Source organism: Chlorocebus sabaeus, chromosome 8, assembly GCF_047675955.1.
Source record: "Chlorocebus sabaeus isolate Y175 chromosome 8, mChlSab1.0.hap1, whole genome shotgun sequence".
NCBI lineage: Eukaryota > Metazoa > Chordata > Mammalia > Primates > Cercopithecidae > Chlorocebus > Chlorocebus sabaeus.
Genome location: NC_132911.1, coordinates 91,066,923 through 91,093,867, shown reverse-complemented (window position 1 = coordinate 91,093,867; position 26,945 = coordinate 91,066,923). Strand labels below are relative to the sequence as shown.

General features: G+C 33.7%; 1 protein-coding gene across 2 annotated transcripts in view; it reads right to left on the bottom strand.

Moving 5' to 3' along the window:
- Positions 1-26,945, bottom strand: part of CNBD1 (cyclic nucleotide binding domain containing 1) — a 550,745-nt gene that overhangs the window by 138,144 nt on the left and 385,656 nt on the right. For both annotated transcript variants that reach the window (XM_038000319.2, XM_038000318.2), the window contains exons 7-8: positions 6,208-6,345; positions 4,385-4,517 (exon numbers count right to left, since the gene is read on the bottom strand). In XM_038000319.2, coding sequence (XP_037856247.2) covers positions 4,385-4,517; positions 6,208-6,345 — 271 coding nt within the window. The remainder of the gene's footprint in view (positions 1-4,384; positions 4,518-6,207; positions 6,346-26,945) is intronic.

Genomic DNA, 26,945 nt, shown 5'->3' with positions numbered 1-26,945 from the left:
AATAACAAGAAAAACTTTAAAACTGATTATCATAGCTAACAATATCGGAGAAAGGGAGTCAGAAACAGAAGAGATTAGTAACAAACAGGGCTTTAAAGTATGTGACAGAAAATTCTAGTATTAGGTAAGAAAATAAGCAAACAGACACATTATAGTAAAACTTCTTTAAGTGAAAGACAAGGAGAAAATATTGAAACCAGCAAGCAAAAGCCTTGTCACTTATAAGTGAATCCCAAAAAGATTAACAGCTGTCTTCTCATCAGAAACAATAATAGAAGCCAGAATAAAGTGGGATTGCATTTTTAAAATATACAAAATAACCCAATTTCAACTTCAAATCCTATACCCTGCAAAGCTGTCTTTCAAAAGTAAAGGAGAAATTAAGAAATTCTCAATAAAAGAAAACCTGGCAGTATTTGTTACTAGCATATACTCCCTCAAAGAAATACTAAAAAAAGTTCTTCAGTCTGCAAACAAGCATCCCCACATAAAATTTGAATCCACATGAAAAATAAAAAAGTACCACTAAAGGTAAATGTGTAATTATAAAAGGTAAGATAAATACATATTTCTTATCCATTCTTCTCTTACTCATAAAGAATGACTGTGTGAAATCATATGTGTATAACGTTGTTGGATATATAACATATAGAAATATATTTGCCAATAGCAGCATAAGAAAGCAGGTGGGAGAAAACTGATACTGAACTAAGGAAAGCATATCAGATGGCAACTTGAGTCCACAGGAACAAATAAAAAGGACTAGAAATGGTAAATAAGATGTCTAATATAATGAACACTATAAATATATATTTGATTTCTTTTTTCTCTGTTTTTGAGACATAACTATATATATTGTTGAATTTGTAACATACGTAGCTGCAATCTGTATAATAACAATAACATATAAAGGAGGAAATGGAAATAGAGCTATGTAAGAGTCATATTTAAAACTGGAATAAAGTTAGTAAAAATCTGAAGTAGATTCTGCTGAATTGAAATGTATATGGTAAGCCCTAAAGCAACCATACAAAATAACAAATATGGTGAAAAATTATTAAAAGAATGCTACACTAGAAAATATTGTCCAACACAAAAGATACCAGTGAAGGATGAATGAAGGAACAAAAAGGCATCAGCATCACACGTACTTGAATCACTGGCACCTCGAGGTATCAAACTGGTTCTGGGATGCTCAAGAGTGCCTCATGGGACTAAGACTTTTGATTCCCTGCGGAGTAAATTGAACTGGAAGAGACTGATGTCAAAAGGTTGAAGGAATGTAGAGCCTATGTATTTTGTGACTGAAATACTCCACTTTTGGTTTGAGATAACTAGATATAATTTTGACTATTATTATTGTTACTATTATGATTTTCACATGTTTTATCTTTCTGCACTAAATTTGTTGATGTAATTTTTTTAGTTTTTCCAATTATCATGTTTGCTATATCAAATCCTACCTGGAGAAAGATGGGGGCATACTGACATTAGCAAGAAAACAACAAAATATGCATAAATAGTTAAATGTTTGCCAAGTCAGTTTACCATTTTTTATTATATTCATGATACACATGGGAACGAGCTGATTAGTGACCTAAGCTGGTTGTCAGTTTCAAGTCAGCCACATCTTGAAAGAATAACAACTGGGAAGACTTTAGTTGATGTGATATAAACTAGACACACCCAAATGATAAGCAACACTGTACATATTCACTACAGTAAGGTTCCCTTAGCATATGAAGCAAAAGTAGGAAGACTTAAGAAGTTAACAAAGCAAATAGAGTCAGATACAAGCTTTACTTATTTCATTGATTGCCAATGATTAATCCTAAACTCTGTCAAGCTTTGAATAATTAACTAAATCCCACTGAAACTCTATCTACTATACATATTTAAAATAAGATCAAAACACACATAATTATGCTTTGGAAATCATACTACGGCTAATTTTCAACCCAGATAATAAAAGTGTAATTTGAGCTACATTCTCTACATTCTCTGATAAAAATTCAAACTAAATCTTGAGTAAACAGTCAGGAAGTATTATAATCCAATTCTTCTCTTTGATATATCAAGTTTGTCACTACCATAAAAGAAAATTAGATGAATTTGACAGGGCTTATTCTTCACATAGGTATATTTATTTATAAAAACTACAGTCTTTCAGAACCCATAGGGCTTTGATGATTATCAGATGAAACTATCATTCTTCTCTAAGGAAGATAAATATTTTCTAAAACTATGAAAGTACCACACATTTATATGTTTGGGAATAGGTGAGAAAACAATATTATTTTGACTTATTCAATAGACTCACAGATTGTCCAATGCAATCGGTAGTTTAACAAACACTACCATTTATTTTTCAAGATACTTACCAAAAAGAACTTGAATTCAATATTAGTCTAGGAAACAGTATGTTAACTTTCTCAGTATCTTTTTAGCTCTTTGATGCAAAATTTTAGTATTTTTGATTGATATTTTAGATTAAAAGGGAGATTATTATCATTAGTAATCAAATATATTAAAACACATAATCATTCTCCCCTTTCCAAATTTCATATTCTTTTGGATCACCTAATTTAAAATATCTTTATGATGGTCTCTTTCCTCCTTTTTAATCAACTCAAAAATATTAATATAATGATAGATTGGCAAGGATTGGATATTATATTTTTATTAAAAGCCTGGAAGAAAGGCAAGGATCAAAATTTGATATTTCTGATACAAAGTGGAAAACTTGTGACAAAACCATGACAAATCCAAAACAACCATAAAAAATAAAGCAACCATGAAAAATAACAAATATGGTGAAAAAATATTAAAAGAATTAATATGCTACGTTAGAAAATATTATCCAAAACAAAAGAGAGCAGTGAAGGATGAATGAAGGAACAAAAAGGCATCAGCATCACAGGTACTTGAATCACTGGCACCTCGAAGTATCAAACTGGTTCTGAGATGCTCATCTGTTTCTATCTAATGAACATGGGGAATTTAGAAATATTCAATTCCCGATTTTTTACAAGTCAGTTTACTACTTGCCTTCCATTTGTACTTTTGGTTTTAAAAAAATGCCATTTATAACTAATCAGGAAAAATATGTCATAAACAAAAGCATCATATTACAAATATTCAAATTTATGAGCAAAAATAGTTATTTGACTAAACATGGATTAAATGCTACATCTCAAAAACATGATAAATAAAATATAAATGCAAGAAGTAGAAGGAAATTTGGAACAAATATGAGAAATGTTTTAGATTCTCACCAAATTTAAGTGGTTTATTAGAGTATTCCTGTTTCTGAAGGATAAACTTCCCCTAATTATATTTACTTTTTTTTCAATAAAAGAACTCCTGGTGTGCTGAACCTCATTTTCCTATGTTACAATGTTTCCTTCAAAGGATACCTTAGCCAGATTTCATAAATACTCTGCCATGTTTTTATAGTTGCTGCCCAGAATTTACCAATTAGATTCATTTGTTTTAGAATTTTAATCTCAAACTTAAATTAAAAATGTCCCTCACTATAATTGTGGCTTTGCAGACTTGGGGTAGAAGTATTTCTTTCAAACACTTCCTCTTCCATTATAATGTAAGTTCTGGCTCCTTCACTGGCTGTGAGGAAAGAGAGGCGAGGTTACCATCCTCTCTCTGTTATCTGTGGCTGTCTCTCATGAAGCAATTGTGTTTCCTTACCAAAAGAGACCTAAAGCTCTGGCCCATCCTACCACAGTTCCTCTTGGGTTGGCAACCCTTGTTAAATTGGCTTTCATAGATGGACAAATCATGCAAAATGGCTAAATACCACCTACACTTTTTGTGTACACATAATCCAGGAAATCCATGCATCCTTGCTATGCTGAATATTGAAAATGTAGGTGCTTCACTGCTACTTTCTCTTATCTAGGCCTCACTCATTCTCCATAATTATTTTTTTCCATGGCTAATATGTGTAGCACAAGTACAGATTAGCAAACTTGCTGCTTAAATAGCTATCCACCCAAGAAAAAGGAAAAGAAAAAAATGGCTTTTTCCCTTTTCTCTCGTGTGAGTGGCTATACCCTCTAGTATTTCTCCTTTTCAGTTTGGCCCTTATAGTAACCATCAGGGTAGGGCAAGAGGGGAACAGTTATAGGGAGTAGAGAGAGATGTTAAAGTAAGGTTAGTCCTGAGGCCACTCCTCAAGCCAGTACAGTATCACTTTTAATAAAAAGCAAGAAATAATCTAAATTTCCAATTCAAATGTTATTATCAAATAAATTAGAGAATATTTATATGAAGAAATATTGTATAAAATGTTACAACTATGAAGAATTTCAATTCCAATAATATAACAGAATGCAAACAAAATGATCCAAAATTGCATTAAACTCACCATGACCTGGAGGAAATTTTTTCCATTTAAGGAGTGCAATTAGCTCATATATGGATAAAGTAGGCCATTCCTCATAATAAGGACACATATGGATTAATTTCAACTTTTGTATATTTTCAATTTTTATTTTTTCCTGAAATAGAATGTCATTATCAAATTTTTAATAATAGGCCATTTAAAATCAAAGAAATAGCAAATAGATAAATAGTGAGAGAAGTAAAATAAAGGCCATATGAATAAAAGTTAGTATAAGATACATTTGAATTTTATCAGAGCATCACTCTGTGGCCATATAGACATATTAAAATATTAATCTTCAGATCTACTTACTAAAATTATATTTGCTCACCTTTCATTATATATTACACTTCTATAAATGTTTTAGGAGTTTTTTAAAACCCTGTCATAGTCAAGATTAAACTGAAAAGCTGTGTTTGATAAAATCAAGTAACTGGTACTGATATTTGGGAAATAAAAACAAAACATACAGAATTTTTTGTTAAAGCCAGCCACTCTGAAAATCAAAACAAATGAACATTAAGGATTTAGAATAATGTTGAATTCTGAGAGAATTACCCGCACTACTGACACTGGGACCACTAAATCACAAGAAATCCCCACCATTGGAGACCCAAGAAGATGGGTGTCTTCTCAACTCCACTCCACATGAGCACTGAACCATGGCTTATACCAGCTTTCTGCAGGACCTGCACCTGGCTTAAGCTCGTTTTTAAAAAGATGAAACAGCAGGATCATGGACACCTTTCAATCCCATTATTTTTTGTTTATTTATTTTTGAGATGGAGTTTCACTCTTGTTGCCCAGGCTGGAGTGCAATGGTGCGATCTCGCCTCACCGCAAACTCCACTTCCCGGATTCAAGCAATTCTTCTGCCTCAGCCTCCTCAGTTGCTGATATTACAGGCATGCACCGCCACATCCGGCTAATTTTGTATTTTTAGTAGAGACAGGGTTTCCCCATGTTGGTCGGGTTGGTCTCCAATCCCTACCTCGGGTGATCTGCCTGCCTCAGTCTCCTGAAGTGCTGGGATTACAGGGATGTGCCACCACACCCAGCTAATTTTATCTTTTTAGTAGAGATGGGGTTTCTCCATGTCGGTCAGGCTAGTCTCGAGCTCTCTACCTCAGGTGATCCATCTGTCTAGGCCTCCCAAAGTACTGGGATTACAGTCGTGAGCCACCGCCCCCAGCCTCAATTCCATTATTTATACAAACTTCCTCTGCTATCCAAAGTAGGAGAAATAGGAGTCAAGAAAAAATTTGGATTTGATTAGAAGAGAATAAATTATTAAACTTTAGGTAAATGAGTATCTTAACGCTGCAGAATTAAGGAATCAGAATAAGTTGTTATCACTTATTCATCCAGCTCTGAGTTTGATGTTTGTTGTAATTATGAAATATCATGCCAATCCCATTCAAGTATTTTTCCTCCTTAAGTAGACTATAGAGACTGGGAAAGCAGCAGTACTATTATCCGTCTTATTATTCTAGTATTCTCAGCATATGACATGTTGTGAACATGCAAAACACATATTTGTTGACTGAATGAATGAGTTTGAAATTAATGAAAAGCCAAAGGGTATTCTAAAATTACCTAAAATATATTCATTGAGACCTTTGTTTACACTTTACCTATCACCAGCACTCTTAAGTGATTTTTGTCAAATAAACCACCTTTTTAATGTCTCTAGCTTAAGTTAAAGTTAAAAATAAAATAGATAATGGATATCTTTGTCTACAGAAGCAAAATACAGCTTGAGTTTATGCCCAATTTCTGTTTATATATAATATTAGATATCATACCTCCTTTATCTTTGCATATCCCTTTGCTGGGATTTTAAGAATTTCACAATCGTCTTCTGTCACCACTGAGAACATCTGTGTTCCCGATTCAATCTGAGGTATAACTTCCAGAGTTCCAAAGGTACTCCATTTGCTAAGCTGTAGAAATACCAGAGACAATTTAATGTTTATTACCACTCACCAACATAAAAATGCCAGTGAAGGATTGGATTGTAGGTCAAGCTTTCATTCAATGAAAGAGGAGATTCTAAACTGTCTTTGCATGGATGGCTCCTACTACTTCTGCTCAATGTCACTTCCCAAGGCCAGAAAAATGGTCATTCTTTTCACCGACATGAAGAAAATAACATTAAAAATCTTCTGTTTTATTCAGTGATTTAAAGTGCCTATTACAGCGCTTGGAATATAGCAGCCATTCAATATATAGTAGTTGAAAGAATGAGGAAATATTGTACACTTATATATATGATCTTCTGTTTGTTTTATTATCACATGTTGGTAGTATTCAGTAATAACAAAAATGAATAAAATGTTAAACAGTATATAAACCATTAATATATATTTATGGATGATTGCTTAATTTAATATGTAAATGATAAATATTAGGCATGGAAAAATGTTACTACTAGAATACATGTCATGAGTTATTAGGTTATAATGATATTACATATAGTTACATAGAGAACCTATATTTATATTTACCCGGGAAAAGTGGAGGGCATGTGAAGGATAAGGAGCATATTTTTTATGAGAGGCTAAGGAGCTTCCTAGGGAAAACATCACGTCAATATGCCTATCTAAGATGATATGGGAAAACTTCCATTTTTCTACTTCAAAACCATAGACTATTTTTCTTTTTAACTAAATGCATATCTGAGCTTGAATCTGCAAGTCCAAATTCATAGAGGAAATTTAAAATGTCAAACAGTCACAGCTGAGGCCAAAGTGGGCCACAGTCCTATCAAACTAGAATAAGGTCCCAAAGAACTGAGTTCTGAGGCTTGTTGTACATGTAGGAACAGGAGATGGGACTCAGAGCCATGAAAGGCGAGAGACTGGAATTATGCCTCCTTGCCTAAAGTCTAGGAACTTGGAGGACTACCCCAGTTGTGAAGTGCGGACAGGAAGAACTACATCCAGTACTTTATGAAAGTCACATAAAAGCTGGCTATCTAGCCGTGAGACTCAGGAAGGGGAACATCACACACCGGGGCCTATCATGGGGAGGGGGGAGGGGGGAGGGATTGCATTGGGAGTTATACCTGATGTAAATGACGAGTTGATGGGTGCAGCACACCAACATGGCACAAGTATACATATGTAACAAACCTGCACGTTATGCACATGTACCCTACAACTTAAAGTATAATAATAATAAATAAATTAAAAAAAAAAAAAAGAAAGAAAATCAAGAACCTAGGTTTGCAGCTTGAATGAGTACAGAGCATACACTTATGCACAGTAGAAGACCCAAAGCTGAAAAATGAATAAAACGCCTGGTACACAACTAGTAAAACTCCTAGGATCCAGGAAGGTATTATACAAACTTAGCCTTATGTACAAATGCAGAGAGAAAGGAACTCCCACAGAGAGCAACACTTGCTGATAACAAAATCATAATAAAAATAATTATAAGACACACAAATAAACCCCTACAAAGGGAAGTCCATGAAGGAGAAAAAAGTTGAACAACCTAAAAGAAACTACAAACATTTAAAATTATGTAAACTATAAAAATCAGAACATGACATGATGGAAGCAAAAAGAGGTATTTTGGAAAAGAACAAAATAAAACTTCTGTAAATAATGGTCACAAAAATTTGTAGATTAAAGATAATTTTCAAAAGAATTCATTACATGGATAATATATAAGAAAATAATCTGGAATAAAATATAGAAGAAATGGAAATAAGAAGGGGGTTGTAATAGCTATAGAAGATAGATGGAGACCATTTAGCATATATCTAATAACAATTCTAGAAGAAACTGAAAAGAATGGGAAAACGGTGATGCATAAGTGATAATGGCTGCAAGTTTTCCAGAGCTGAGAGAATAAGTGAGTCGTCCAAAGCAAGCAACACACAAAACTGAAAGATGAATTTGCTTTTGTATTCCTGCTCAGGATTTGGCATATTCTCCTAATCTTTCTCCTCTACTTGATCTCCTAGTTACAATCACATTAGCTCTCAATAATTTCAAGCAGATATTGTCCACTTACATATTTTTCAATTTATCTATTGTTTTAGGGCATTGGTTGGAATTACCTAATAAGTCATTATAAACGCAAAACTATTCCATGACTTTGAACAATATTCTTAAGGATTTCTTTCTCAATTAATTAAAAAATATCATCAGAGTCCCTAATATTAATATTTAGGAAATTATAAAACTTCCAATGCTGCTTCCATACCCACTTATTTTAGTCAAATTATTTTTTAAAGTATTAATACTTATAATTTTTTATGATTTCAATATTTTATTTTATTTATTTTTTATTAAAGTTCTAGGGTACATGTGAACAATGTGCAGGTTTGTTACACAGGTACACCTGTGCCATGTTGGTGTGCTGCACCCATGAATATGTCAATTACATTAGGTATATCTCCTAATGCTATCCCTCCCTCCTCCCCCAACCCCACAACAGGCCCCAGTGTGTGATGTTCCCCTTTTTGTGTCCAAGTATTCTCATTGTTCAATTTCCACCTATGAGTGACAACATGCGGTGTTCAGTTTTCTGTTCTTGTGATAGTTTGTTCAGAATGATGGTTTTCAGCTGCATCCATGTCCCTACAAAGAAATGAACTTATCCTTTTTTAAGGCTGCATTGTATTCCATGGTGTATATGTGCCACATTTTCTTAATCCAGTCTGTCATTGATGGACATTTGGGTTGGTTCAAAGTCTTTGCTATTGTGAATAGTGCCACAATAAACATACATATGCATGTGTCTTTACAGCAGCGTGATTTATAATCCTTTGGGTATATACGTAGTAATGGGATGGCTGGGTCAAATGGTATTTCTAGTTCTAGATCCTTGAGGAATCGCCACAATGTCTTCCACAATGGTTGAACTAGTTTACAGTCCCACCAACAGTGGAAAAGTGTTCCTATTTCTCCACATCCTCTCCAGCACTGGTTGTTTGCTGACTTTTTAATGATCACCATTCTAACTGGTGTGAGATGGTATCTCATTGTGGTTTTGATTTGCATTTCTCTGATGGCCAGTGATGATGAGTAATTTTTCATGTGTCTGTTGGCTACATAAATGTCTTCTTTTGAGAAGTGTCTGTTCATATCCTTTGCCCACTTTTGGATGGGGTTGTCTTTTTCTTGTAAATTTGTTTAAGTTCTTTGTAGGTTCTGGATATTAGCCCTTTGTAAGATGAGTAGATTGCAAAAATTTTCTCCCATTTTGTAGACTGCCTGTTCACTCTGATGGTAGTTTCTTTTTTTTTTTTTTTTTTTTTTTTTTGAGATGGAGTCTTGCTCTGCCGCCCAGGATGGAGTGCAGTGGCCACATCTCAGCTCACTGCAAGCTCCACCTCCTGGGTTTACGCCATTCTCCTGCCTCAGCCTCCCGAATAGCTGGGACTACAGGCACCTGCCACTTCGCCCGGCTAGTTTTTTGTATTTTTTAGTAGAGACGGGGTTTCACCAGATTAGCCAGGATGGTCTCGATCTCCTGACCTTGTGATCCGCCCGTCTCGGCCTCCCAAAGTGCTGGGATTACAGGCTTGAGCCACCGCGCCTGGCCGGTAGTTTCTTTTGCTGTGCAGAAGCTCTTCAGTTTAATTAGATCCCATTTGTCAATTTTGGCTTTTGTTGCCATTGCTTTTGGTGTTTCAGTCATGAAGCCCTTGCCCATGCCTATGACCTGAATGGTATTGCCTAGGTTTTCTTCTAGGGTTTTTATGGTTTTAGGTCTAACATTTAAGTCTCTAATCCATCTTGAATTAATTTTTGTATAAGGTGTAAGGAAGGGATCCAGTTTCAGCTTACTACATATGGCTAGTCAGTTTTCCCAGCACCATTTATTAAATAGGGAATCCTTGCACCATTTCTTGTTTTTGTCAGGTTTGTCAAAGATCAGATGGTTGTAGATGTGTGGTATTATTTCTGAGGGCTCTGTTCTGTTCCATTGGTCTATATCTCTGTTTTGGTACCAGTACCATGCTGTTTTGGTTACTGTAGCCTTGTAGCATATCCATGAGCATGGAATGTTCTTTCATTTGTTTTTGTCCTCTTATTTCACTGAGCAGTGGTTTGTAGTTCTCCTTGAAGAGGTCCTTCACATCCCTTGTAAGTTGGATTTCTAGGTATTTTATTCTTTTTGAAGCCATTGTGAATGGGAGTTCACTCATGACTTGGCTCTCTGTTTGCCTGTTATTGGTGTATAAGAATGGTTGTGATTTTTCCACACTGATTTTGTATCCTGAGACTTTGCTGAAGTTGCTTATCAGCTTAAGCATATTTTGGGCTGAGATAATGGGGTTTTCTAAATATACAATCATGTCATCTGCAAACAGGGACAATTTGACTTCCTCTTTTCCTAACTGAATCCCCTTGATTTCTTTCTCTTGCCTGATTGCCCTAGCCAGAACTTCCAACACTATGTTGAATTGGAGTGGTGAGAGAGGGCATCCCTGTTTTGTGCCAGTTTTCAAGGGGAATGCTTCCAGTTTTTGCCCATTCAGTATGATATTGGCTGTGGGTTTGTCATAAATAGCTCTTATTATTTTGAGATATGTTCCATCAATACTGAATTTATTGAGAGTTTTTAGCATGAAGGGCTGTTGAATTTTGTCAAAGGTCTTTTCTGCATCTATTGAGATAATCATGTGGTTTTTGTCTTTGGTTCTGTTTATATGCTGGATTACATTTATTGATTTGTATATGTTGAACCAGCCTTGAATCCCAGGGATGAAGCCCACTTGATTATGATGGATAAGCTTTTTGATGTGTTGCTGGATTTGGTTTGCCAATATTTTACTGAGAATTTTTGCATCAATATTCATCAGGGATATTGGTCTAAAATTCTCTTATTGTTGTGTTTCTGTCAGGTTTTAGTATCAGGATGATGTTGGCCTCATAAAATGAGTTAGGGAGGCTTCCCTGTTTTTCTATTGATTGGAATAATTTCAGATGGTATGGTACCAGTTCCTCCTTGTACCTCTGGAAGAATTCGGCTGTGAATCCGTCTGGTCCTGGACTTTTGGTTGGTAGGCTATTAATTATTGCCTCAATTTCAGAGCCTGTTATTGGTCTATTCAGGGATTCAACTTCTTCCTGGTTTCGTCTTGGGAGAGTGTATGTTTCCAGTAATGTATCCATTTCTTCTAGATTTTCTAGTTTATTTGTGTAGAGATGTTTATAGTATTCTCTGATGGTAGTTTGTATTTTGTGGGGTCGGTGATGATATCACCTTTATCATTTTTTATTGCATCTATTTGACTCTTCTCTCTTTTCTTCTCTATTAGTCTTGCTAGTGGTATATCAATTTTGTTGATCTTTTCAAAAAAACCAGCTCCTGGATTCATTGATTTTTTTGAAGGGTTTTTGTGTCTGTATCTCCTTCAGTTCTGCTCTGGTCTTAGTTATTTCTTGCCTTCTGCTAGATTTTGGATGTGTTTGCTGTTGTTTCTCTAGTTCTTTTAATTGTGATGTTAGGGTGTCACTTTTAGATCTTTTCTGCTTTCTCTTGTGGGCATTTAGTGCTATAAATTTCCCTCTACACACTGCTTTAAATGTGTCCCAGAGATTCTGGTATGTTGTATCTTTGTTCTCATTGTTTCAAAGAACATCTTTATTTTTGCCTTCATTTTGTTATGTACCCAGTCGTCATTCAGGAGCAGGTTGTTCAGTTTCCATGTAGTTGAGCGGTTTTGATTGAGTTTTATAATCCTGAGTTCTAGTGTGATTGCACTGTGGTCTGAGAGACAATTTGTTATAATTTCTGTTGTTTTACATTTGCTGAGGAGTGCTTTACTTCCAACTATGTGATCAATTTTGGAATAAGTGTGATGTGGTGCTGAGAAGAATGTATATTTTGTTGATTTGGGGTGGAAAGTTCTGTAGATGTCAATTAGGTTCCACTTGGTACAGAGTTGAGTTCAATCCCTGGATATACTTGTGAACTTTCTGTCTCGTTGATCTGTCTAATGTTGACAGTTGGGTGTTAGAGTCTCCCATTATTATTGTATGGGAGTCTAAGTCTCTTTGTAAGTCTCTAATGACTTGCTTTATGAATCTAGGTGCTCCTGTATTGGGTGCATATACATTTAGAATAGTTAGCTCTTCTTGTTGAATTGATCCATTTACCATTATGTAATGGCCTTCTTTGTCTCTTTTGATCTTTGTTGGTTTAAAGTCTGTTTTATCAGAGACTAGGATTGCAACCCCTGCCTTTTTTGTTTTCCATTTACTTGGTAGGTCTTTCTCCATCCCTTTATTTTGAGCCTATGTGTATCTCTGTACATGAGATGGGTCTCCTGAATACAGCAAACTGATAGGTCTTGACTCTTCATCCAATTTGCCAGTCTGTGGCTTTTAACTGGAGCATTTAGCCCATTTACATTTGTATTTAAGGTTAATATTGTTATGTGTGAATTTGATCCTGTCGTTATGATGGTAGCTGGTTATTTTGCTCGTTAGTCGATGCAGTTTCTTCCTAGCATCAATGGTCTTTACATTTTAGCATGTTTTTGCAGTGGCTGGTACTGGTTGTTTCTTTCCATGTTTAGTGATTCCTTCAGCAGCTCTTGTAGGGCAGGCCTGGTGGTGACAAAATCTCTCAACTTTTGCTTGTCTGTAAATGATTTTATTTCTCCTTCACTTCTGAAATTTAGTTTGGCTGGATATAAAATTCTGGGTTGAAAATTCTTTTCTTTAAGAATGTTAAATATTGTCCCCCACACTCTTCTGGCTTGGAGAGTTTCTGCCGAGAGATTCACTGTTAGTCTGATGGGCTTCCCTTTGTGGGCAACCTGACCTTTCTCTCTGGCTGCCCTTAACATTTTTTCCTTCACTTCAACTTTGGTGAATCTGACCATTATGTGTCTTGGAGTTGCTCTTCTCGAAGAGTATCTTTGTGGCATTCTCTGTATTTCCTGAATTTGAATGTTGGCCTGCCTTGCTAGGTTGGGGAAGTTCTCCTGGATAATATCCTGAAGAGTGTTTTCCAACTTGGTTCCAGTCTCCCCGTCACTTTCAGGCACACCAATCAGACGTAGATTTGGTCTTTCCATATAGTCCCATATTTCCTGGAGGCTTTGTTCATTTCTTTTTGCTCTTTGTTCTCCAAACTTCTCTTCTTGCTTCATTTCATTCATTGGATCTTCAACCACTGATACCCTTTCTTCCAGTTGATTGAGTCACTTACTGAAGCTTGTGCATTTCTCACATTGTTCTCATGTCATGGTTTTAATCTCTATCAGGTCATTTAAGGACTTCTCTACATTGGTTATTCTAGTTAGCCATTCATCAAATCTTTTTTCAAGGTTTTTAGCTTCTTTGCGCTGGGTTCGTACTTCCTCCTCTAGCTCGGAAAAGTTTGATTGTCTGACGCCTTCTTCTCTCGACTCGTCATAGTCATTCTCCATCCAGCTTTGTTCCTTTGCTGGTGAGGATTTGCGTTTCTTTGGCGGGGGAGAGGTGCTCTGATTTTTAGAATTTCTAACTTTTTTGCACTGCTTTTTCCCCATCTTTGTGGTTTTATCTACCTTTGGTCTTTGATGATGGTGATGTACAGATGGGGTTTTGGTGTGGATATCCTTTCTGTTTGTTAGTTTTCCTTCTAACGGTCAGGACCCTCAGCTGCAGGTCTGTTGGAATTTGCTTGAGGTCCACTCCAGACCCTGTTTGCCTAGGTATCAGCAGCCGGGGCTTCAGAAGAGTGAATATTACTGAACAGCAAATGTTGCTGTCTGATCATTCCTCTGTAAGCTTCATTTCAGAGGTGCACCCGGCCATGTGAGGTGTGCGGTGTCAGTCTGCCCCTAGTGGAGGATATCTCCCAGTTAGGCTACTTGGGAGTCAGGGACCAACTTGAGCAGGCAGTCTGTCCATTCTCAGATCTCAAACTCCTAGCTGGGAGAACCACTACTTTCTTCAAAGCTTAAATTTTAAAATTTCAAATATTAAAAGAATTAATATTTATAATTTTCAATTTTGTTCTGTAAATATGGTTATCTTAAAGTGCTCAGGAAAAAATAACTTTCAACCTAGAATTTTTTATTTACTTGAAATAGCAATTTAGAGTAAGAGTAAAGAAACAAGATAATAATTTTAGACATTATATGAAACAAATGACTACAAGACGAATTTCAGCTAGAACAATACTGAATCCAAAATGGAGCACAAATAATTAGCTAAAAACATTGGTAAATGTAAATAGCATTATTGATATATAATAATTTTAAAATGACTAATATGGTATGCTTAAAATAAGAGAGATTTAAACTGCTTTCAAATACTAACTCAGAAGAGACAAGCAGAAAGTTAGAATTAAAATATTTGAGAATCTTTATATTCTTGGGCTAGGAAAGAAAAATATTGTATAGGTTTCTTTCAAATTACAAATTTAATTATATACAAGTTAAAAAAAGTATAATGACAAAAAAATAAAGTGATGAAGTGTGGGATATTTCCTATAACAATGGTAAATATAAAGAATAATACCTCAAATATCTAATATACATCTATAATTTGACTTAAAGAAGAGAAAATAACCAAAACAAACAGTTATTGAAAAATAGCAAAAATATTTTTAGAAGGAAAACTATTCCTAGAAGAGATGAACCAAATGACTCACACACAAAAGAAATCTGCTCAATCTCAGTAGGAGACAGAAAATTGTAATTAATGTCATAATGCCACATGGTTTTTATCCACCAGATTGAAAAAATTAAAGTCCTCTAACCTATGGGTTTAGGAAGATAACTTTCATTTATAACTCTGAAAACATAAAAACCTTTAAAAATGAGAAATTATCTGGCAATATCTATTAAAATAAACCAAAAAATGTATGCAATATCTTACCCAGAAACCCATCTCCTAAGAATCTACCTTGTGGAAATAAACACATTTTAAGGAATTCAAGCAAGTCTAAGTTTTAATATACTGGTAAACATTAGTTACGTCTATATATCTTAGCCTGGAAGAATTCTGATGAAAAAAAACAAATAATAGATAGTATATTAAAAATCGTTTTTTACAAAATGAACAGTTACAAAAACAGTAATCCATATGTGTATGTAACTGTTTAAATGCCAGTGTCAATTCAGAGGAAGATGTGCAAGCGTACCTGTCAGGCTGATATTATTCATATGTCCAGGGGATAGTGATGGAGCTGAAATGGCAGAATATTTATTAACATTTCCTCCAACTTCCTTGTATTTGTTTCAGTGGCCATAAAAATTATGTAGTACATTGTAGTACATTTGTAAATTTTAGACACTTATTAAAGAAATTTAAAATGTAAAATGTGACTTTGAAACAGAATGCTGAGCTATCTTCCATACATGTGTTGTTTTGATATCTTAAAAAATATACATAAAATATCTAAATGATATACAACAGATGATTACAGTTGTTATATCTGAAAACTGCAGATAATAATCATGGTCTACTTTAATTCTGTATTTCTGAATTTTTAATAAATATAGCAATTTTTAAATCAGACAACACTGTAAAGCTATTTACTTCATAGCTCAGTCTCTCTCAACTTTTTTGAAAATATCATTTTTTTAAGGCTATATAGATGATCTTATTCTGACGGGGATAGTTGGCCGAGTTGCACAGAAGGAACAGTTTCTTGTACTTGTAAATGCTCATGTTATATTTACTGAAAAATAAATTGATAACTAACTTTATTGAGAAATTATGTATTCCCATGCTTATTTTTTTTAACTTCTATAATACATAACCCGAACAATCTCCCTCTGAATAAGAATTGGTAAATTTATTAATTTTTCTTTTGAATAAAGTCATAATGTTGAGATCTGTTCTAAACTGCATTTTATAAAAATAAAATTTCCTGAAAAACAGAAGTATTTCATAGGTATAATTTTTGTTCTTATTTTTTTCCATTGCTTTTAGCTTCCAGGCATTTACACATTAAATAAGATCTGTAAGTAAAATTAGAGCTACTATTTTTAAACCAAGGAAAGGTCTTGCTCTAAACTTTGCATAACATGTTTTTTCTTTCCTAAGGGGCTGAAGAAATGGATAAAAAAAAACACACACAAAGATCAAGCATTCATAATCTAGTCAATAGATGAACTTCTTCTTGAACTTCTAATATATTATCCCACAGTTTGTAATTATTTGTACATCAATTTTTCTTGAATGAGTTTCTATAGCTTTAATTATATTCTCCAAGAATATGGGCCATAATAGGACTATATATTGATATCTGGAAGGTAAAGTAGGAACTAACTGGATGTGAGGACAATCTGATTGGGACCTTATGCATTCTATTGGCTGAGGGATGGATTTGTATGCTTAAATAGAAATTTTCTGAATAAATTTATTCCAAACCTGTATGCTGAATCAAAGAGGAATACCTTTTCAATTATAGAAAAAAATATTTTAGGATAATAAGAATATGCACTTTCTAAGTAAAACCTACAAATCAAATCAGTTTGCAAATGGAGCCAATACATTTCTCTTTAAAAGTTGGCTAATCATGGCTTCCTAATATGTCCCTCATACATATATTTATACATATATATATATTATTTTTCAATCCTTGCCTTTCTGAAAAGTGGAAAAGGTAATAAAAGGAATTTCCTCTTTATCTGTGGTTTCACTACACAGATATAGTTATATATTTATAAATTAGTTATATATTATATATTTATAAATATATATTTATATATTATATAGTGTATATAAATATATTTAGATAAATATATATAAAATCTTTATATATAAAACATAAGCATATTACTTATATATTTTGAGGTAATAATTTTTAGTGCATATACATTTCATACTCATTATGAAATATCTTTATTTTTAATGATGCTCTTGCAATAAAATCTACTTTGCCTACTATAGTACAGCTACTTTGGCCTTCTTTTGGTTAGTATAATCTGGTTTATCTGTTATTTTACTTTGCAACTTTCTGTATCCTTCCAATAAGGTCGGTAATCATACAGGGTATTGCTTTATGCAATATGACAATCTTCGTTTTTTAATGAAAGTATTTAGTCTGTTTATATTTAATGTATATTTGCTTTTAAATCTGTCATCTCAATATTTGCTATTTTTCTATTTTTTGTGTCATTTCTTATTTATTGCTAAATTTTGAACTAATCAAATATTTTTTCTATATTTTATGTTCTTTTAACATATATTCTTTTATTATTTTGTTGATTAGTCTAGTTATTACTAATGCATCCGTATCTTATTAAAGTGTATCCTAAATAACAGCGTCTCCCATTATGCATGGAAGATACTTTCCAGACCATTATCGCATACAGAAATTGCAGATAATATCAAATCCTATGTGTTTTTTTCTTTACATATGTGTATATGATAAAGTTTACTTTAGAAATTAGGCACAATAAGATATTAACAAAAACAACTATCAATTAAATAGAGAAATTATAAATTTAGAAAAAAAACATAATAATTGAATTTTCAGAGCAAAGCTGACCTTGGGATACTGAAACTGGAAAGTGAAACCACAGAGAAGAAGGAAGTGCTATATTACCTTTTCCACTTTTCAGAAAGACAAGGATTGAAAAAATTCTTTTACACTATTCTCTTACTGTTATTGCTACTTCTTATGCATTTTATTTCTATATATGTATAGAAACTTCACAAGGAATAATACTGATTTATACAGTCAGCTAATATTTAGATTAATCCACATATTCACCAAGAAGTTTCTTTGTTCTTCAGTTCTTTCTACATTTCTGTACTTCAATTTTGGATAACTTTGTTTTTGCCAGAGTTTGTCCCCTTGCCATTCCTTTTACTGTAACTTTGCTTGTAATGACATCTCTCTTTACTGTGTGTCTAAATACAACATTATCTTGCCTACATTTAAAAAGATGGTTTTACTGGTCATAAAAGTCTAGGTTGGAAGGTATTTTTTTCCTGAATGCTTTAAAAACATATGTTATTGTTCTCTGGCATTCATTATTTGTTAAGAGTTCATTAAAACTTACCTTGGAGTGTGTTTCTTTTTTTCCTACTATGACTTTATATTTGGTTTACATTAGTCTAGTTGTGGTTGTCTCGCTTGTAATTCATACAGCAACTTAAATCTGTTATTAGATGTCTTTCCATAGAAAAAAATTTCAATCAGTACTGCTTCAGACAGGACTAAATATTGTTTCTACTCTATTTCTTATTTATCCTTTTGTTGGGTTTTTAAATGCATACTTATCAGAATTTTTCATTTCTCATATCTAACTTATATTCTTTTCTATCATTCATCTTTTTTCTTCTCCATAGTTATGGTATGTTCTATTAATCAATTTTCCATTTCAGTAACTCTCTTCTGCAGTGTCTAATCTGCTAATAACTACATTTATTGAGTTATTAATTTCATTTTATATTTTTAAGTTATGAAGCTTCTATTTTTTAATTTAATGCTCACAATTCTAGTTTATTTCATTGTCAGATTTTGAAAATATTATTATTGTTATCATGAACTAATAACTCCAATATCTAAATTACCTGTTTGTGTGTTTCTACTGATTTTTTATTGTTTGTTAAAAATGTTTTCTTGTATTTTGACATTCCTGGTAACTTTTTAGTCAATGTTGGACACTATGTATGAAAACACATGGTTGTTCTAGATATGTTGTCTTTCTCTGAGGTGCTTTATTTTCCTCACAGTCAATTAGTATAGGAGTAGACTAAATGGCCCCAATCAATAATTGAGGTCTTTTGAGACTGGTTTTCAGTCTTTAGTGCAGTGTTTTGGTTCTGGGTTTCAACTGATAGACTGATACATTTTTCAGAATCTCTTATATTTGACAGACCCAGGACTCCTAATTTCTGTCTATAAAATACATGAGACTTGTGAAAGTTCTACTTCTTAAATTTGTAAGTACATATTACTCAAATTCTGTGATGGTTCATTTTATGTTTCAATTTGACTGGATCATGGGGTGTCCAGATATTTGGTCAAACATATTTCCAGGTGTTTCTCTGGAGATGTCTTTGGATGAGTTCTGATTTAAATTGGTAAACATTAACATTTAGATACTAGACTGAGTAAATCAGATTGCCCTCCATAATGTGGGTGGGTCTTATCCAAAAAATTAAAGGCCTGTGTAGAATGAAAGGCTGACCTTCCCTAAATAAGACAAAATTATCCTCCTTGACAACTTGAGAACAGGGACATTAGCTCTTTTTGACTCTATAGCAGTTATCAGCCATCATACTCAAACTTGGACATCACCTCTGCAGATTTTGGACTTGCCAGCCTCCATAATTACATGAGCGAATTCCTTATAACATATCTATACATATACATATACATATGTGTATATATATAAATGACTCATCATGATTCAGCATTTTCATAAGTGTAAGAAGGAATTATTGAATAATTAATTCAACCAGATGCGTATTTCCAAAAAAATAATAATAATATTATTCAAGCTCCCTTTTCTCTGGTTCCCTTTTCTCAGTATCCTGACCCCTCAAGGCCTGACTGCCTGGGTAGACTAAACTCAGATTCATGGTGCTCTGGCATTCTAAGGTTCCTGTAAGTTCTATTCACAATTTTCTGCTCATTTGTTCATCCTTATGATCCTTGCAAGTTGTTGGATGTCTCTAAGGAAAAGCAGCAGGAAATGTCTGACTCAAAATAACATATTTCCCTTCTTTCTTGAATTATAGCCATTCTAATATTGGTTCCCTTGATTGCTCTCCAAGACCTTCAAACTGTTATTAATTTGGTGTTATTCAGCTTTTTCAGTTGTTCTCAGCAAGGGGATCGGTCTGATGCAAGTTACTTCACCATGGTATAAAGCAGACTGACATTCAGTAGATTGAAGCAACTGAGCTTCTTTTAAACAAGATCTACTTCCGTTTCTCCATTTCTGTTGTTTGGACTCTTTTTTTTTCTCGCTTGCCCTTATCAACCCATTATGAAGTGAGTAACAAAATTATTCGGAACAAGCAATCAGACCATGACATCCAAGTCTTTTCTTATAAAGGTGGAAATTCTGGTAAAGTAAACCAAAAATTTCTACAGAAATTACTGCTTGTAATAGGAAACAATGTTCCAAAGAGCCTGATTCTCATTTTGATATTTTCTCCCTTAAAAAAAAAATAAAACCTGAAAGAAGGATCAAGATTACAGCATCTTAATAGAAGGAAGGCATTAGTAACATCCTAGGAAAAAGAATTTCTTCATATAGATATGTAGACATTACTTGTAGGTGATAAGTAAGCCAACTAGTATCAATGTATTAGTAACAGACTCTCCAATGCCTATATTATTTACACATATTAGATAGCAATGAGAGTAATGTATTTACCATTGATTCCTACTTTGTAGGTTTTATTTGTCATATATGTGTGTCATTTTTAAAATTTATTTGTCAATTACATTATTTCAAAAGTTTTTTAAAGAGATACACACTTACTACTTTATAAAAATATGAGAGTGCAAGAAAAGGGGTGGATCAGCAAAGAATAACGATATTCATGGTAAAGTAACTGAAGAACTTATAGAAAACAAGTTACTGGAATGAGTGTCACATTACTGACAACATAAAGTCTCCTGAACAGCCCAGACTGCATCCTATTAGTCCATGAGCACAGCTCGGCTGATAACCATGAACTGAATCTCAAGTGGATCTCATGTACTCCCATTTGCATTGGTTTGTTGTTATTTTGAATTTGTTTCAGAGAAACAAAATCTTCAGCATTGACTGGAACAACAGTCTCCCTTTTCTGTTCAGGTAGATTTGGGCTTCTTCTTATTTTATCCTAAAGAGGCACAGCCTTTCTTTTTCCTATGTGCCCAGTTAGTTATTAACTAAACTCCAACATAGTCACCCATCATGATTCAGCACTTTCATGAATGTAAGTAGGAATTATTGAATACTTAATTCAACCAGACATATATTTTAAAAATTAAACCAATTAATAATAAAATAATTTGAGCTGTATTTCATAATTTTCTAACCATTATTGGTTCTCAGTATTGCTGACTAGTTAATATATGAGAAACTGATTTTTAGTACTACTGTTATTTGATATTTTAAATTTTTCCTATTATTAGGTAGGGAAAATTGATCTGTCTGATATATGAGTAACAACATTCAGTCACTAGAAAGAATTATTTCAGCATACCATTTAGTAGAATTGTCCCTCCATACTTGGATGTTACACTGTAAAAAATATAACTATAAGCATATTAAATTTTCGGAAGAGTGAGCACTAAGAGCTAAAAATATTCCTGTGTTATAATGTGAAATTTAGTGTTAATTAAAGAAGTTGTTAGTGTCTAATTTAAATAATCATAAATTTTTTAAAGTTAGCACATAAGGTTTATTTAAAAATTAATGGAGTGTACATTTAAATACATACTTTATATGTATTCATACACAAGTGCTCACCACATGTTCACTAGCTATTGAAGTTATAAAACCCTTTGGCTTAATGGATTACCATCATTCATTTGTTATGTGTTTTATCCATGTATAAATTGATTGCTCTGATATGATCTGAATTTTATATAAAAGATGATACATTTTGGGAACTTAATATCACGACTTTTTCTTATAATAATAAACTAGAAACATTGCTCCTGTCTTATCCAAAAGAAAACATTTCCCCCACATAACACTAAATTAAATTGCTCATATTTTCATTTACTCTGAATTTAATATAGTCTTATAAAGAAGATTCAGTTGAGTAAGCTGAGATATAAATTGAAATAACTGTGTCAGCCTAACTTCAATGTGAAAATAATTTAAAATTTTTCAATGTGACATTTATTTACTTATTGATACATATTAGATGTACATATTTTTCAGATACATGTGATGATTTCATACATTTATATAATCAAATCAGAGTAATTGGCATATCCATCACTTTAAATATTTATTTTTTATCTAGAATCATTCTAATTATTCCCTGCTAACTATTTTGAAATGTGCAATCTATTCATGTTAACTATAATCATCTTACTGATCAAACACCAGGTCTTATTTCTTCTAAGTGTGTATTTGTACCCATTAATCAACCACACATCACCTCCACCCTTCTTGGCCTCTGGTAACCACCAGCCTACATTTTATCTTTATGAGATTCACTCTTTCAGTTCCCACATGTGAATAAGAACATGTGATACTTGTGTTTCTGTGCTTGGATTACTTCACATTACACAGTCACCTCCATTTCCAACCATAATGTTGTACTTGACACGATTTCATTTTTTTATGGCTGATTAACATTCCATTGTGTATATGTACCACATTTTCGTTATTCATTCATCCATTGATGGACACTTAGGTTGCGTCTATATTTTCGCTACTGTGAATAAGCCAAGATGCAATAAGCATAGGAGTATGGACATTTCTTTGATGTGTTAATATATTTTGTAATTTTCATCATATTGTCCTTTTTGATTTGTTGATCTTTACACATTCCAGGTATTAATCCTTTGCCATTTGTGTATGTTACAAATATCTTCGCCCAGTGTGTGCCTTGACTTTTCATTTACTTAGAATATCTCTGGATGAACAAATGGCTGCTGATTTTAAACAAGTATCAAATATAGTTTCCTTCTATAAGTCTCTTATTTAAAAGGTGTTTTTCTGTTATACCATGAAGAAAAGAGCACCTATTATATTCGAACTCTTTCCTTTTGCCCTTAGGCTTGTGATCCCAAATTAAGTTTTATGAATGGTGTAAAATAGGCATTCAGTTTTATCTTTTCTGTCTACGTAAATAACCAACTGCCCTTACCCAAATGAATGAAGCCACATTCCTCACTGCTCTTCACCTCATTGTTTTACATCAAGAGTTCTTTTGTGGTCGGGCATGGTGGCTCACACCTGTAATCCCAGCACTTTGGGAGGCCAAGGCGGGTGGATCATCTGAGGCAAGACCAGCCTGACCAACATGGAGAAACCCCGTCTCTACTAAAAATACAAGTCAGCTGGTATGGTGGTGCATGCCTGAAATCCCAGCTACTCAGGAGGCTGAGGCAGGAGAATGACTTGAACTCGGGAGGTGGAGGTTGCAGTGAGCTGAGATCGTGTCATTGCACTCCAGCCTGGGCAACAAGAGGGAAACTCCGTCTCAAAAAAAAAAAAAAAAGAGTTTCTTGTATGTGGACCTCATTTTTGGAATTGCTTAGATGTCAGTCTGCTCACCTGTCAGTCGCTAGTGCCCTATATTAATTGTTGTAGCTTTATTTTATGTTTTCACACCTAATAGGAAAAGTTCCTCTTCCCAAAGTATCTTCTTTAGGAATATCTAGTGTATTTTTAGCCTTTTACTCTTTGGTATAGTTTTTAAAATTACCTTTTCAAGTTCCACAAGGAGTCTGTTTGGATTTTTTTTTTCCACTGGAATTGCATGAAACTTATAAATAATTAGGGGACACTGATTTTTACGATATTGAATGTTTCTGTCCATGAATGTAATTTACCTAAATTTAAGCCTTCTGTAATATCTTTCAAAGAAAATGTATAATGTTCTTCCAAAAGTATTGGCATATGGTTTACTATACTTTTTTTAAGTGTTCAATCCTTTCTATAGCTATTTAAATAGACTCTTTTAATTATTGATATTATCCAACTGATTATTACCTATGTTTCTGTGAATTTTTTGTTTTACTACCAAATCAACAATGTGTTTACAAGTGTGTTTTCTAATATTTTACTCATTTCTTCAGTTGTTTCCATTTAGAGAGGTGACTGGCAAACTTTTATTGTAATAGACAATATAGTACATATTTTCAATTTTGCAGACCATATAGTTTCTGTCACAATTACTCTACTCTGCAGTTTTAGCAGAAAGCAGTCATAAATGATGTATAATAAACGGGGGTGGCTGTGTTCCATAAAAACTTTATTAAGAAAAAGACTGTAGCCTAGATTTAGCTCAAAGATTAGAACTGCCACCCTTGAATCTAGAGCTTCATTCATTTGATCAAGTCCCCAGATTATTCCTTTTATTTACTTTAATTTTTAAAAAGCATAAAATTATTATGCCATTATCTTGTGTGAAAAATACCTTTTAACACTTATCATAAAATAACAGTGATATTTTATGTAATATATGGTATAAAAGAGTACACTAAGATTTCATATTTGTGAAGTGTAAAGTACCTTAAAAATTATAGTATTAGATTTTTTAAATGTGATTAATTTCCTCTTGTTGTATTGTCTCTGTTTCCTGCTAATGTTTTACACTTAATTTTCTTTGGCCTTGGAAATCCCATTTCCAGGATTGTTATATTTATATGTTGAGTATGAGTAAAATATATTATCCATTAAGTTCTTTTAGGAGTAAAGTACCAAAGGTTAGGAATTTTGTTTGCCTTGGTAAAATTTCATGGTCCTGCTCTGATAGAAGAATATCAGACCTTTGTTTGTTGGATGACATACTACTCTACATGAATATAATATAAATGCTTTAAAAAATTATTACTTACCTAAGTTTACTGAAAACAATTTTGTTTGTGATTGTGTGTATTTATTTCTGTGTTGGCTGAGCAACATCTTAGTCACCTCTTTAAAGAACCAAAGTCAGCCAGCATGTACTGATTTTGAATAATGTATTCAACTAGCTGTACATGTTGCCCAGTTCAAATTATGCATAGTGACTTCTAAAGATGGGCAAAAACAATTCCTTTAAAAATTATCTGAAAAAAAGCTTAAAAATTGAAAAAATGTTTCAATTGTCAGTGTTATTATACACAAACATGCATGGTTTTCACACAAATGACAAGCTTCTAAGGAGAAATAAATTGTAGTCATCATAGTTGACAAGGACACTAAAGTAAATATAAATATTATTTTTATTTGGAAGAATGATCATCAAGGTTGAAACTGCTATATATAATATCATCATGATTTTGATCAGTCTTTCCAGGTGATGTCTTACAAGTAACACACACAAAAGGAGCTCACTAACCCTACGAAGTCTCTCCCCAGCTCTCTAATCTGGGTCTGCTGCTCTGACTTCTTGCTCCCACAATGAACTGTGCTTACTTTAGTCACTCTATGCACAACATTAAACTGAAGCTATCAGATGCATTTCCACCCATTCCAACTCCATCATCATTATCTCTAAGACTATTTTGTATTAATCAAAGAATGAACACATACTAGATGTTCAAACTGTCTATAAAAGTGAACTGATCATAAGGAAGATACCAGAATACAATCACTTAATAGAACAGATAAGGATCTTTTAAAGTGTTTACATGTTCCGGATGCCTAAGTGGTAAATTTTCATAATAATTAATCTCAAGTAGCAGAACCAAGCTAAAAGTTTATAATTCCTGCCTTAGACTAGGAATTCTTCAAAGCAGGCATATTAGTCAGGGTTCCCCCAGAGAAACAGAACCAGGAGCACCGACATCTGAAGTGTGGGAGATGTATGTCTTAGCTCAAACAGAGAGAGTAAATTTACCTTTTCTCTCTCTGTCTTTTTGTTTTATTCAGATTATCAGTAGATTGGATGTTGGTTGCTCACATTGGTGAAGGCGATCTTCTTTACTCAGTCTATTTATTTAAGTGCTAATCTCTTCTGAAATCACCCTTACAGACACACCTAGAAAGAACAATTCACCAGCTATCTCTGCATCCCTTAGTTCAGTCAAACTGACACGTAAAATTAACCATCATATCAGAAAAGAAAAACAAACATGTAATTAAAAAGTAATTCTACCAAAGGAGGAAAGCTTATCCTGAAACTTAATCTTATGTTTTTGACATTCTGTTTCTAGTTTTTACACTATGACATCTAATAAAAACATAACGTTCAGCCATTACTTATATTGTGTTTTTTGTTTTGTTTTGTTTGTGTGTTTGAGACGGGGTCTCAGTCTGTCACCAAGGCTGGAGTGCAGTGGCATAATCCAGGCTCACTGCAGCCCCAACTTCCTGGGTTCAACTGATCCTCCTGCCTCAGCCCTCAAAGTAGCTGGGACTACAGGCATGCACCATGACGTGGGGCTAATTTTTGTATTTTGTGTGTGTGTGTAAAGACAGAGTTCTGCCATGTTGGCAAGACTAGTCTTGAACTTCTGAGCTCAAGCGATCTCCCTACTTCAGCCTCCCAAAGTGCTAGGATTATAGTTGTGAGCCACTGCACCTGGCCTATGTTGCATTTTAATAAGAAACTTACTGGAAACTGTTAAAGCAAACGAAATATGACCCGAGAAGGACTCTGTACTCCTAAATTTGAGTCCCTGTGGATGAACTGTAACCTAGCTTAATGGTCAGACAAGACTGAAAACCTAACTCAGAAGTAGATGCCTGTAACAATAACTGAGTCTTGGCCAATCCCAACGGCCATACTTTAACCACCCATAGACTGCTAAGTGTTCAGATTTTGTTTAAATAAGGCAAATGCCAACCTGTAACCAATCCAGCTGTTTCTGCACCTAATTGCCAATTTATGTATGTCATTTCCCTCTTTTTTTTTCTTTGTCTATAAATAAAACTCTTTCCACCATGTGGCTGTGCTGGAGTCTCTGTGAATCTACTGTGACTCTGGGGCTGCCTGATTCGTGAATG